The following is a 12938-nucleotide window of genomic DNA, read 5'->3' as shown; positions in this document are numbered from 1 at the left end:
ATCGGCGAAGGTTTTTGGAACCTATCTTTCCTGTGATCTTAAATGGTCCCTCCACATAAAACACATCATATCTAAAGCATCAAAGAGACTTTTCTTCCGAGTTGTAGACTTGGAATGAGTTCTCTCCTTCGTGTTTATATACTACATGTATTCGGCCTGTGTTCGAATACGCATGTCTGGCATGGAATTTTAACGCCCCTGATTATATACTTAAAGGAAGAAATTGAAAAAATACAGAAACGTGCCTTACGTATAATCTGTCCATATATATATACGTATCTTATCGCGTGGCTTTACAAGCCTGTGAGTTACGGTCACTCTCCCAACGAAGAAACGAACTATGTCAGTCGTATTTTAATAAACTGCTTAATCAAGAAATTGCAAGCTGTTCAGTCTTATTCCTAATAGACGGGAAGACATACGTAATTATAATTTACGTAATGATCTATATTGATCTAATTAATTGTAGAACATGAAGACGTCGTAATTCGTTTATCCCGTCCAGTATCGTAGTGCATAATAACTCTCTATCATGATAATTTTTAATATATATATAGTTTTAATGTGTTTTAAAACACCAATGTTAACAAGATTCTGCTCCCTACAATCAAAACGTCCGCTATTTACCACCAGAATGTTCTTCATTATTGCTAAAAATTCCCCCATGCAGGTAGAGTGAGTTGATGCTATAGGCTACTAACCATTGTATAGTCGCCCCCTATTGTCAGAATATTTGTTGTTATAAATTTCCTCATTCCAAACCGACCGTTTGATTGCATATATATAAAAGCGCAGTGCACCGTACGTTTTCATAAATTTGATTTCAAATACCACAACGTGAGAAAGCAAGAAATAAAATGGACGCTGTAAGTTTCGTCAAATCTCTCGAGCTCCATGAAGGCTCACCAATGCCAATGCGAATGGTTGAATCTTTGAAAAGCACGCTGGCCGAGAAAGGGAAAGGACAAGCCTTTGTAGATGCTGGCAGCCTTGTGTCTTTCACTGAAAAACTGTCTGGGCAAAATAAAGAAGACGTCCTGAACTCCACACTTCTGGCACAATTAGCCGCAAGTAAGAAACATGACCGCCAGACTGACAGCGCCAATTGGTACAAGTTTTACACAGACGTCTTGATGAAGATTGGTTGGGTTACTCAACAATTCCAGTTCAGTAAGTACCATTCACACACGGGTTCTTTCGAAATGTCTACGGTGGTCCTGGACATCCTCTTGTCATTAGTTGGTGATGGTGAACCAGCCTTGGTGGATGTCGTGAAAGCAACCTTAGAATCGTTCAAAAATTCAGGTGGGGACACCATCAAGCTGTTTGATCACAATTGTGTCTCGGGGCAGCAAGGCAATTTCCAAATCATTCCCTGCACCGTTGATAAGAGTGGCCAAGTCGTTGTGAAATTTGTCGGTGCATATTTCAAAGCAACAAAAGTCGATTCTCGCTTTTTATTCTTCACGTACAGCAACAGTCAGGTTGACTTAGAGAAGGCTGCCGATTCCCTCACACTGAACGAGAAAATCTATTCCAAAGTTCGTCAAGCGATAATCGATAAATTAGGAGACAAGACCCAAACTTTTGTCCACGGATTGGACATTTAATTTTGTGGACAAATTAGACTATGAAACAATTTAATCTGAATATTATCATAAATACTTTAATCGACTAAAACGTTCCTTAACAAACATTTTACTAATTCTTTCTAGTATATCTGTATACAATAAGCTGGTCATATAATACCGCTTAATGATTTGTAGTTGCTTATTGAAATCAATAAAACACTTTGCTGCATGCATACAGCTGAACGATGTGCTCTTATCTTCGATGCCTGGTTAGACAAATGAGTAAAAAGAGATATTTGGCAAAATAACATCTGTAGTGTAAGCTTACCAACATTAAGTGGAGAATATTGGAGGTTAGGAAATTGCCAGAAATTAATCACAACTGACGGGAGACATAAAGTTAAATAATTGATGACTTTTGCGAAGGATACAAAAGCCAAAAGTATTTACGTGTGTTCAATTTTCGAGCTGCATGAGTACATTTAGGCCCTCATGATATCTTTTTATTCAGACATCTGGCGGACATCTCAAGTTTTTATGTCATAAATTGCGCGATTTTTATGGTCAGATATTAGCTAAACCTTTAAAACAGCAAAAATAATTTAAATCCCTACACACTAAACGTCGAGGTATTATTTTTCGATTAGTAAAATCATACTGTGACTGCAGTCGATCAAATTTCCTGAGCTAACCTGACCTAAACTTATTTTATGAAATGACACAAAACTTAAATACATAAGTTCGCGATGTTTTTTCGCAGTGTTGCGCAATACACACCTTAACAAGAAGGACAGCACGCGACGACGACGGCCAAAATAAACTGCTTCAAATAAATAGCTGTGAAGAAAACTTGCCACAAAATTTATTATAACTTCGTAAGCCTGAATTCAATACTGTATAAGAAGCAGTGAACTCAAAAGAACTGGAAGGCTACCTCCGGCTGGAGATTTGAAGCCAAATTTTGGGGTCATGCCCAGTCTTTTCACGCAACTAAACACGCGGTTTTTTGAAACTTCAAAAATAATACTTCAACATGCAAGCACTAAAAACATCTTTTAGAGAACATAAAGTGCGTTTTGCACTGTATTTTTAGGATAAAAGCATCCGTGAAAACTACAGAGTAAAGTATACTAAATTTATCTCTATCAAACTCGCAATTAAATTGCCCTTTCTTATGAAAAACGTTGAACGAGGAGTGAAGCCGGGACAATTCAAAAGTGTTTGTGTGAATTTCCTTATTTAATTTCATTGTTTATCAATTTAATCCCTCTGAAACTTACGAAAAAACATTCTAACAATATTTATTTAACAGCTAAATTTTCTTTTTTATATGTTTTATGAGCACATAACAACAAAATATATATTTTTTGTTTTGTTGCCTGCAAACCTTTTTGAAGTGGTGATCGTTTTCGAACAAACTGTTTACATTTTCCTTATAATTTCATCAGGCCGCGGTTCGAGGTATGCTTTAATCAGCATTGATTACAAAATTATAGCCTAAATCGTTAAAATAAACGATAAATCCGAACGTATGTAACTTCGCCGCTAAACAGTTCATGTTTTCCTTATGTAAGTTATGTTCCCTCCTGAAACACGCGTGTCTGGAGGTAAAACACGCGTGTCTGGAGGTAAAATTTGGCTTCAATATTTTTGGCTATTTTAATCAGGAGGTAGCCTTCCAATTCTTTTGAGTTCAATGATAAGAAGTTGAAAATATGGCTTATTTGCTCGGAACGATTCTACTGAAGCGAATTTAAAGCTGCACTGTGCAGCCTGAAATGCAGGCGTCGTACATATACACATGGAAGAGGTAAATTTGTGAATTTAATCTATACTGTTGAGAAGACTGACAATATTTCTAATAATGTTAAATATTGACTCATAAATTTAAAATTGACATTTAGTTATATATTTTAAGCATATAATTATTACGGTTTTGGCCGAGCAAAAACACTGGAATGAGGTAGAAAAAGTAGGCGTGGCGAGGGTTGGATAAGTGATTTTTGGGCTTGAGAAGAAATGTGTTATGTGTGTATGTTTATACTTGATTATGTAAATTAAAAACATTTTTGGTGAAACGATCGAGTGAATTGGAGTCTCCGTAACACATACAATATCATACCAAACCATACAATTAATTTAATTGTGCTAGCCTCAACAACCCGATGGGGCTGATTTCCATGAGGGGCGTGAAAGTTTACTAGTGCTAAATCAGTACTCCTATTTCTGAGATTGTATGTATTACTTCTTTTATTGTTAAATAGGAATGATTCATTTAGATTGGGAGCGATGTTGCCATTCAAAATTTTACAAATAAAAATGGACTTAAAATTGTTTCTTCTTTCATCCAGAGATTTTCAATTTTGGTTCTCGAGTAATTCAAAAGACCAAGTATCGTAAGTTGCCCCAGTAAGACGTCACTCGCGCAATTATCCCATGGAGAACTGCAATAATCGAAATATGACTGTATTATAGCATTATATATAACATTTTGGTAGTCGACAGTGGTACAAAAGGTTTAATCCGTCTGATTGTACCAATGCCGGGACTAGCCTTAGAACAAATAGATTGGATATGTTTATCCCAGGACATCCTTTCATCCAGGCTCACGCCGAGTCATGAATATTTCGGTACTTACTCGGTTTATTGTTAATTAAAATAAGCTTACTGCATACTTTATTCTTGAGATTGTGGGAAGATCCAATGATCATATGTTTCGTTTTATTGGGATGGATCTGAAGTTTGTTTTGTATCATCCATCATTTACGTATATTTTTAATACAGTCAAAATATGCCTTCAAATAACAAATTCCAAAACTTTGTTTGGGTAAATTTTTTAACATGTATGACATGTATGTACTGAATGTACAAGAATGTACTGACATGCAATTGAAAAAGCTTTAACAAAATCATTCATTTAAGGATTCTTCCATATAACAATAACTACCTACACAATATGTTGAACGCGCATCGCAAATTATACCCGTCTATAGTAGAAATATTTCTTACATACCACAAAGTTCTCGATTTTATCGCATTAATTTCTTTTACAGTCACTTATTTGCGGAATTTTTGTCGACAGTGGAGAAGTAAAACACGTTGTTGAATAAAAATGTCCATGTAAAAACCAGTGAAATTTGATATGCCGGATAAAAAACGCCATTTTTATTACAATAATTGTCGCATTCGTCGCAATCTCGTTTCCAACTTTCCAGTAATCCGAGTGCATGCCGCCATTCGTGTTGAAAGCCATCTCCAGTATCTCCAGTGGTTTTCTTGCGTAAGTGCTATTCGTCGGATTCGTCACTCACCAAGTTCACCGGCTGCGCTGTCTTGACCGACTGCGCTGTTTTGACTGGCTGAGACTCTATGAGTGAGCGCTCGATCGTGATCCCCTTTGAAAACAGCGTGTATATTGGCCACGTCTCTTCTTTCTCTGTATTGTATCTGTGAGACTTCGTGAAGGATTAGTTATCTGGGACTCCCATATTTGGGTCTTCACCTTCGCTGTGCCTATTTAAATTAGTGTATTTAGTTTGGATTTTCCACAAAACTCATCAAAAATGTATTAAATATTAATCGCCGAGGTAAAATAAAACTTGCTCATCAATGCCAGATAAACGTGTTAGATACAGCGTGAAAAGATTGAATGGCACACAATAAAATTGTTTTGAAAATGATTATTTCCATGATGTCTTTACCTAGATGAATCTGTCGTTTCACTTAGATCTGAATTTCTCGGTCGATGTCGATAGTTCTTGTTGTGGCTAAAATAGCCAAATTCATTTCCGTGCGCTGACGAACTCAACGAATCATTGTCTGAACACAATTATATTCACGGGAAGTTTCACTCTTTTCTAGGTTTCCTCCATGACTTGCATATGCTTTAAACATAAAATGTAAATGCACTGCCCGAGACTGCAAGATTTAATAAATTAAAGTTCTGTTCTGGTTTCTGCAATTAATGGTTAATATTAGCAATGGCAATGTTTAAAATTTGTATAATTGCACGCGGGGATAGCACCTACGCAAAAGAAAATGGAGATGGCATTTTGTTTAGTATTCTGTGACCCAGTCGCAGTGAACTGGTCTCAACGAGATCAGTGGACTCAACAGGTACTTTTTTGTATCTCGAGGGATTTTCTTTATCTGTACTTTTGTACCGTCGCTTCGTTTTTTATCTTGAAAATGCAAAAGATTTTTAATGGTTTTAAGTTTTATTTTGTGCTAAAGAAACAAATTCGTGGTCAAGTTGACATATTAAAGACAAGAATAGAAGAGCGTGGAGGGGCTGTGAGCAGCGTGCATCGCACGAGTTTCGTGAACTTTATTTTTTTAAACGTTTAGCAAATTTCAGGGGAGAATGCAGCACTTGATGATGTATCTGAACCTGAAGAACGATCCGAGGGGCAGAAAACGAATGCAGAAGATATTAGGTTTTATATATTAAAATCCAAGGAGGGGTGCATGGGAAAGCAGTTAGAAATCCAAGAGGGTTGAAGATCCAGACAGTAAAAAATCCACGGGGGGGTGCACTTATTAAATGGAATGGCCCAATAAATAAGCTAGGTGTGTCAATCTTGAATTGATATGAAATAAACCATATGTTTCATGTCAATTTCCAGCAGGTGTGATTGCTTCAATTGACTGGGCTGTCAAAGTTTAGAGAAACAGTTGAAGATGTAAAGACTTGCTGAATCAGACAACATCACTAAGTTGTAGTTTGAGACGAATTAATAAAAAAATATACCTCTGATAACTTCTTGCAATCAAATTACGATTTAAAACTGCTTTTAGCGTGATTTGTCACGGCAATACGGCAATATTTTTATAGATTTTGATGAAAAACCTTTCTTACGAGATGCCAGTGTTCCCTTTATCCCTCATTGTTTTGAAATATTTTACATCATCCTAAATTGGTTCAAATTGGTTGAGGTCCGTTGGACTATTTTTCTAAACAATGGGATCATATAAAATATTTCAAATAATGACGAATACAGGGATCACTGTCATCCCTCATCGTACGGAACGTTTTTGATCAAAATCTATAAAAAACATTGCCGTATTTTGTCATGTTAAAAGCAGTTTTAACCCCAGTTTTAATAGCCCCTCGCCTGAAGTGTAAAACTGCAATCGATGGTCAATAGCCTTCATAATGCGTCGTCGGAATCTTGAGTCTTGTTCACATTTTGAAAAGTTTGAAATTTTTTTGTGTATCGATTGGAGGCTTTATTTTTTAACGTCATCCGCTTTCATAAGTTTTTAAAAGGAGTAGTGGAAAACCTGAATGCCTCACTTTTGAGATCCTGTACTGTTTTTTTATGGAATATATTTTCTCACGAGAAGTAACTTTAACTCCTGCGTTTACACTTTAAAAAGGAGTTCGAATTTTGTACCGATGAATTGCATGCACGGTTATAAAGGCGTGGTGAATGGCATATTGTCGAATTTCTGAAATAAAATAATTTAATCTCTTTCTAATGTTTACCCATGCAAATTTCCCAATTAAAAGTTTTCAAGCTATGTTTGCGAGTTTCTTTATAACTTTCTAAATTAAAACCAAACACAGTGGAGTCTGTACAAAGCTAGGAATAGTAGTTTTCCGTAACCAGTCGTACATCTATATGCAATTGTAGACATTTAAATTAATTAATCTTGGATCTGACAAAAAAATACACGATTAAAAATGGTTACATTGTCCCAATTGTAAAAACATTTCCCTAAAGAACATGCAAAAATGATATAATCATGGTTCCCCCAGGTCGATTTTGTTTTGTCGATTGTGGCAATAAAAATAACATCTGCAACATATTTTGTCTTTGAAAAATTGAAAATTGTTGAAAATACGACACGGCAAAAATTTAACGCGTTTACAAAAATTTAATTGAGCAGTATGTTTGCCTTCATTTTGGAATTATTGCATTTCCTAAATTGCTTCCATCGTCACTGTCATGCAAGGTCAATAACATTGTTCTCCTTTGACATTGACATAAAATTGAACAAATTCATCAAGCAATATCATGCAGGTTCCATCAACTTTCATTGTCCTCTAATCTAGGTCGGCTTAAGTTACAATTTAATAGACTTTGCCGGTACCCTGACTTGATAAAGAGGAATTTTTCACGTGGACGGACTAATAATTTTATATGTTATTTTATCACCGGCCAGAAATCACAAACATTGAACACATTCGCTGTAACAAAAATGTGCTTGTAACAACCGGCAGTGTATGTATATGTAGCTGAGAGTGTGTGTACCTTTAGACAAAATATGATTGTAAACGACGAGTTTCTTTTCTGGCAAGCTTCTTTTCTTTTAACAACGTTAGAAAAAGGTTACCCTTTTTTGCCTTTTGCCTATCGGAGACGTAAATTTGCAACATTTGTTCAGTCGGGTAATATGATTAACATACCCAAACTAACTTTGCAAAATGTTGGCATGCATTGCCCCTTTCACCATGGTAGTCTAAGCATCGTGCTTAATGCAAAAAAAGGCGCTAAAAATTCTAGGTGTTAATTAAAAAGGTTCGTTGTATATTAATTGCTTCTCATTCAAGAAATCCTGGTGGCGTTGTAAAAGATCGCATGAATGCCGATTCCTTTGAGAAATATCACAACTCTTCAAAATTAAACTCAGACAGGTGAATAAGCGACAAAATTAAAAGTTTAACCAACTGACCCAACTAATTAAAGACGAACAGCTTAAATAATCCAAGAAAACTGTCCTATAAAAGAATGACATTTATCTTGATATTAATCTTTTGAAACTGAAGAAATATACTATATACTTTGAAATCAGTGAAAAGGTGGTAATGCTTCTTCGACTGAATAATTACATGCACGTTACGCGCATATTTAGTTCGCATGCATATTATACGCGTATTCTTTTTCTCTTAAATGATATTCCAACTCTTTCTGTTAGGTTTAAATGAAGACTATCAGCAAGAGAATCAATTTTGCAGCGTTGGCTGTCTACGTGGTCTTTTTGGCAACGAGAAGTATGACTATGTTATAAATGAAATATTATTGACAATAAATAGTCATTAAAATCTGTCTATAAACCTTGAGTTAAGGCCGTGTCATATCACTTGCAATTGCATAGATTAAAATTATGCACAGAAAGAGACACAGTAGGAAGGTTCTAGGGAGGGAATAATTTTTTTTGAATTTAACTTAAATACAGTATATTAACACCTTAATGTTTGATAATTCTTCTAATTTCTTCATAAACTATATTGGTCATCGCCTGCAGGACTTTTTGCATATATGACCTTTCCCGCAACGAGATATATATCGACAAAAAGTAGCCTAAAAGTAGCCTAATAACGTGACAATCCTGAAGAAGGATTTCCTGATTATTTTTGGTCAAGTCTGTTGCTTTTCCATCACCTTTACCTTTCGTAAATAAACCTTGTGACTTTTGTGCATTTTTATTATCTTATTCAAGTACAGTTGGAATAAATAATCTTGTAAATTTGAATGTTCTGATTATAGGAAATAGGACCACTTGGCAATTGCTTTGAAAAATTTCCCTCTTTGGCCACGATTTCTTCTTTGTTGTTTCAGGGAAAGGCTCCTATTGCTAATAGCCCCCTGTATATTTCAGAAATTCCTTAAAAAGGGCCTGATTGCCCGTGGGAAATCAGCACAGGACCGGCGGTCCATACTTTACCGCAAATAGATGCTCATGTTGCCAAATGCATTCATCACTATTACATGTAGAATGTTAAAATATACTAATCATGTTATTGCTTTCTTTCTGAGGTTGCTCAGCAGAGTTCCACGCGTTGCTAGGAACATCTATTTATGTTCCTAAAGAGGATCTTTTGGGTGACATCCCAAATGGAATATCATTCTTCAAAGAGATTCCGGAGGAATGCCTACGAACGATAAACCTCGCGACCACCATGAAAGATCAATCATTTTACAAGAACACTGGAGAGTTTTACAAAAGCATCGCCACTGAGACAAATCTCGATGCAAAATACGAAGGAGGCTTCTCTCTTGGGGCTTCTCTGGACGCCACTACAAAAAGCGTCAGCGGTAATAAACGCGAAATTAGCGGAACGTCGCTAAACTTGGAAACGAAGGCTTATGAACAGCAAATGAAACCAAACTGTCTTTACAATACAGAAATGGATTCAAAGGTCGTTAGTGATTTTGCTTCCCTTCGAACAAAGATTTCAAATCCTTGGCGGGAATCGTCTTGGCGAGATTACCAAAGGTATTTATATAATAATACGATATTGGAATAGTTATATATCAATCTGAGTATAAACATTGGGGATACAAGGTGTTCATTAATATATTGTGCAGTCGAGAGCTACACTTGTGTTACGAGCTTATGAGATTTTATGAGCTTATGAGCGTATCAGCCGAGATTCAACGAAGCGTGAAATAACTTTGAGTTATTGAATTGCATAGAATACATGAGCATTTAACATGATCCCGGCAGACAACCCCGACAATAGCATGTGTGAGTTTGGTGTCATAAAGATTTATTTCTCGCGTAAATGGGATCCTATGAACAGCCCTTGGCCCTGGAGATGGCGGAAAATACAAAATGATGTTTCATTCTCTTTATATTTGCATATACGTCTGTAGTTTTATATCCACTGAATTTTAGTCCAACTCTGTTGTCAATAAATATACAGTGGCGTGACATGCAACCGAAAACTAAAGGTTAAATTCTTAGCCAGTCACTGTTATATAATTGTAAAGTGATATAGCTAGTACTCATATATTAATTTTACGCCCTTTTTTAACCTACTAGGTTTCTCCACGCGCATGGCTCGCACGTTATCACAGCGGTAACATTTGGTGCAAGTATTGATCAATATGCTTTTGCTGAGCAGTCATCCTCCTACACCGCACGTGATTTCACCGTTAAGGCATGTGCTTCTCTGGCGAAGGATGTCAAAGTTTCCTCAGTTTCTGGCACTGCATGTTTTGGTGTTTCCTCAGAAGAGATTAACAAGGTATTTTTTTAAAAGGCACGATATGGAAATAAAAATTATTTCTGCTTTGTTGAAAAAGATATTCACATATATTATAGAGACTTTTTACAAAATTTGTTTATCCCTTCTACGAAAGATATTGCATGGTGATAAAAACATTGGCAATCGAGATATATCCGCCATCTTGTTTTATAATCAGATCTAATTGCAAAAGCATGGCTGACGCTTAAAAAAAAACAACTACATGTTTTACCCTTTAATTTAGAACTCTAACAATTTAAACGCTATAATTTGAGACTGTAATACCCGCAACTATCACTTCGCTGAATCATTAAATTGAAGTTACAAGACGAATTTTCACCCAGCTTATGACGTAACGCATATCAGAGAAGAATATGCATATCCAAAATGGCGGATGGAAGACAATGATCATGACATTCGAAAATATCTTGAGAAATAATAAAGTTGACAAAAATCCGTAAACGAATTTTGTACATATAATCATGACGTTCTTTCAAAATAGCCAAAGATATTTTTTATTGCCGTATCCCTTTAGGATATATACAGTACGTTTCCTCACATTTTTACAACACTTTTGCTATATTTATTTCACGTTATCGTATACATTGCATACCAGTCTAGGGTAAAGATCATGTTACTTTTGAGCCATTGTATCCGCAAGGATTGCTGGTTACAGTTTGGTAACATGCTCGTTGCAAAGTTATGCTCAGTGCATCGTGAGTTTTGTTACATTTTAATGATCGACTGACGACGGTAGCCAAAATGCGTCGTCATTCCTTTATATCAGGCCGGTGGTTGGGTCAACACATGTGAAACTTTAACATGCAAAATGCTTCACACATATTCCCGGATGGTGGTTAGGAATTCTGTATTAAGATTCACCTTGCAAACGTCTAATAACATAGCTATCGAAATTAATTTTCAAACCATCATTTTTAAGATATCTGAAAAACATATGACGACATCAATTACAATCCGTGGTGGCAATGCAACGACGCGTCAAAAACTCCTTTACGACCGTTCAGATGAAATAATCCTTCAGTTTCTAGAAGAAGGCCATAGCAGCCCAGCTCCGATACAATTTACTCTTACACCAATCTGGCAGGTCCTCAGTGAACAGCAACAAAACCAAGCGAAATCTATAAATCTTCAATACTATTTCGATGGTTTCTTGAACTTCGGCTGTAATCACATCTCAGGTATATCAGAATTAATAAACAAATCCGACAAGTCACCATCATAAAAATCATCACGATCAACACCATGCCCCAATCATCAATGTCATCATCACGTCAATGGGCAGGTTAATTTGGATTCTTGTAAATGTGAATTGACGTTTTCGCTAATTACGTCACAAGATTATCGTTTTAAATTTCGAACTACCTTAAATGAGATGCATTTCAAGTTTTTTTCTCACAAGCTATGTGCAAAGATGCAAAACATCCTTCTTCAACACATGCATGGAAAAGAATTTTTCATTTTGACTAATAAGTATGGAAATACGACATATAACGCGGGAACGAGGCACGCGGTCTTGGACCCCCAGCCTCGTTTTCGTGTTATGGCTTATTTCAATGTTTATTGATCAAAATAAAAAAACTTTTTCATGCATGTCTTGAAGAAGGAAGCTTTACTTCTTTGCACGTGGCTCGTGAGAGTAAAACTTGAATTCCATTTCATTTAAGTTGGTTCTAAATGTAAAACGTTGTGACGTAAAATCTTGTCACGTAATTACCGAAAAGATGTATTATAATTCATTAGAAACATTCAATATTTCAGGTAAACGTGGACTAGATCTGCAGACATTCAACTTCGCCAAATACTCCACAGACGACAACCCAGTCTATGAGTGCACCATAGCACCTTCTGGTTGTCATGACGACGACGACTGTCATTACACGTTCGGTGTTTATTGTTCTTGTTATGGCGATTCTTGCATACGGTATCGACACATGAAAACAACAAGTGGTAACACCCGCCCCTATGCCACCCAACAGACGGAAAGCGGTTGGGCATGGCAAGGATGTGGTTGGTATACTTGGGGATCGCGTTGTTACTGCGAGAAGAAAAACTCGTACAGAAAGCCTATCTGGCCTGTTGTATGAAGAAAAATGACGGATGTCTTGTGTCTTGCAAAATAAATCCTCTCAATCACACATGTTTTATTTTGTTATTTGCCCTGAATTCTGCTCCAATAATTAATTTCATGGAAATGACGATCGATGAATACAATATTAGTACGTTCATTTTATTTTGGGCTTTCGCGAGTCATATAATTATAAAAGCTGGCTATGGCCTTAGAGGGAAATGGCAATAAAATACTGGTTTCTTATTCGAAAGACCGAATAACACAGTTACAACATAGGTGCCTTGGATTTGTCCAAGCATGC

The 12938-nt window shown here is 36.2% G+C and overlaps 2 protein-coding genes across 3 annotated transcripts; both read left to right on the top strand.

Annotated features, from left to right (window-relative positions):
* Nucleotides 1-857: 857 nt before the first annotated feature.
* LOC114533970 lies at nt 858-1610 on the top strand. Its single transcript, XM_028555608.1, has one exon. The coding sequence runs from the start codon at nt 858-860 to the stop codon at nt 1608-1610; it is 753 nt and encodes a 250-aa protein (XP_028411409.1).
* A 6519-nt stretch (nt 1611-8129) lies between these two features.
* Nucleotides 8130-12730, top strand: LOC114534002 (DELTA-thalatoxin-Avl2a-like). Of its 2 annotated transcripts, none has more exons than XM_028555641.1 (6): nt 8130-8211; nt 8493-8568; nt 9335-9794; nt 10344-10548; nt 11489-11747; nt 12328-12730. In XM_028555641.1, the coding sequence occupies exons 2-6, from the start codon at nt 8499-8501 to the stop codon at nt 12651-12653; spliced, it is 1320 nt and encodes a 439-aa protein (XP_028411442.1). In that variant the 5' UTR covers nt 8130-8211; nt 8493-8498; the 3' UTR covers nt 12654-12730. The 2 variants fall into 2 exon arrangements, with proteins under 2 accessions (XP_028411442.1, XP_028411441.1); XM_028555640.1 differs by lacking the exon at nt 8130-8211 and adding an exon at nt 8306-8376.
* The last annotated feature ends 208 nt before the right edge of the window (nt 12731-12938 follow it).

This window comes from Dendronephthya gigantea, unplaced genomic scaffold (genome assembly GCF_004324835.1).
Source record: "Dendronephthya gigantea isolate DGI-Jeju-01 unplaced genomic scaffold, DenGig_1.0 000096F, whole genome shotgun sequence".
Classification (NCBI taxonomy): Eukaryota; Metazoa; Cnidaria; class Anthozoa; order Malacalcyonacea; family Nephtheidae; genus Dendronephthya; species Dendronephthya gigantea.
The sequence above is the reverse complement of the archived record's forward strand: the minus strand, read 5'-3'. Positions and strand labels throughout refer to the sequence as shown.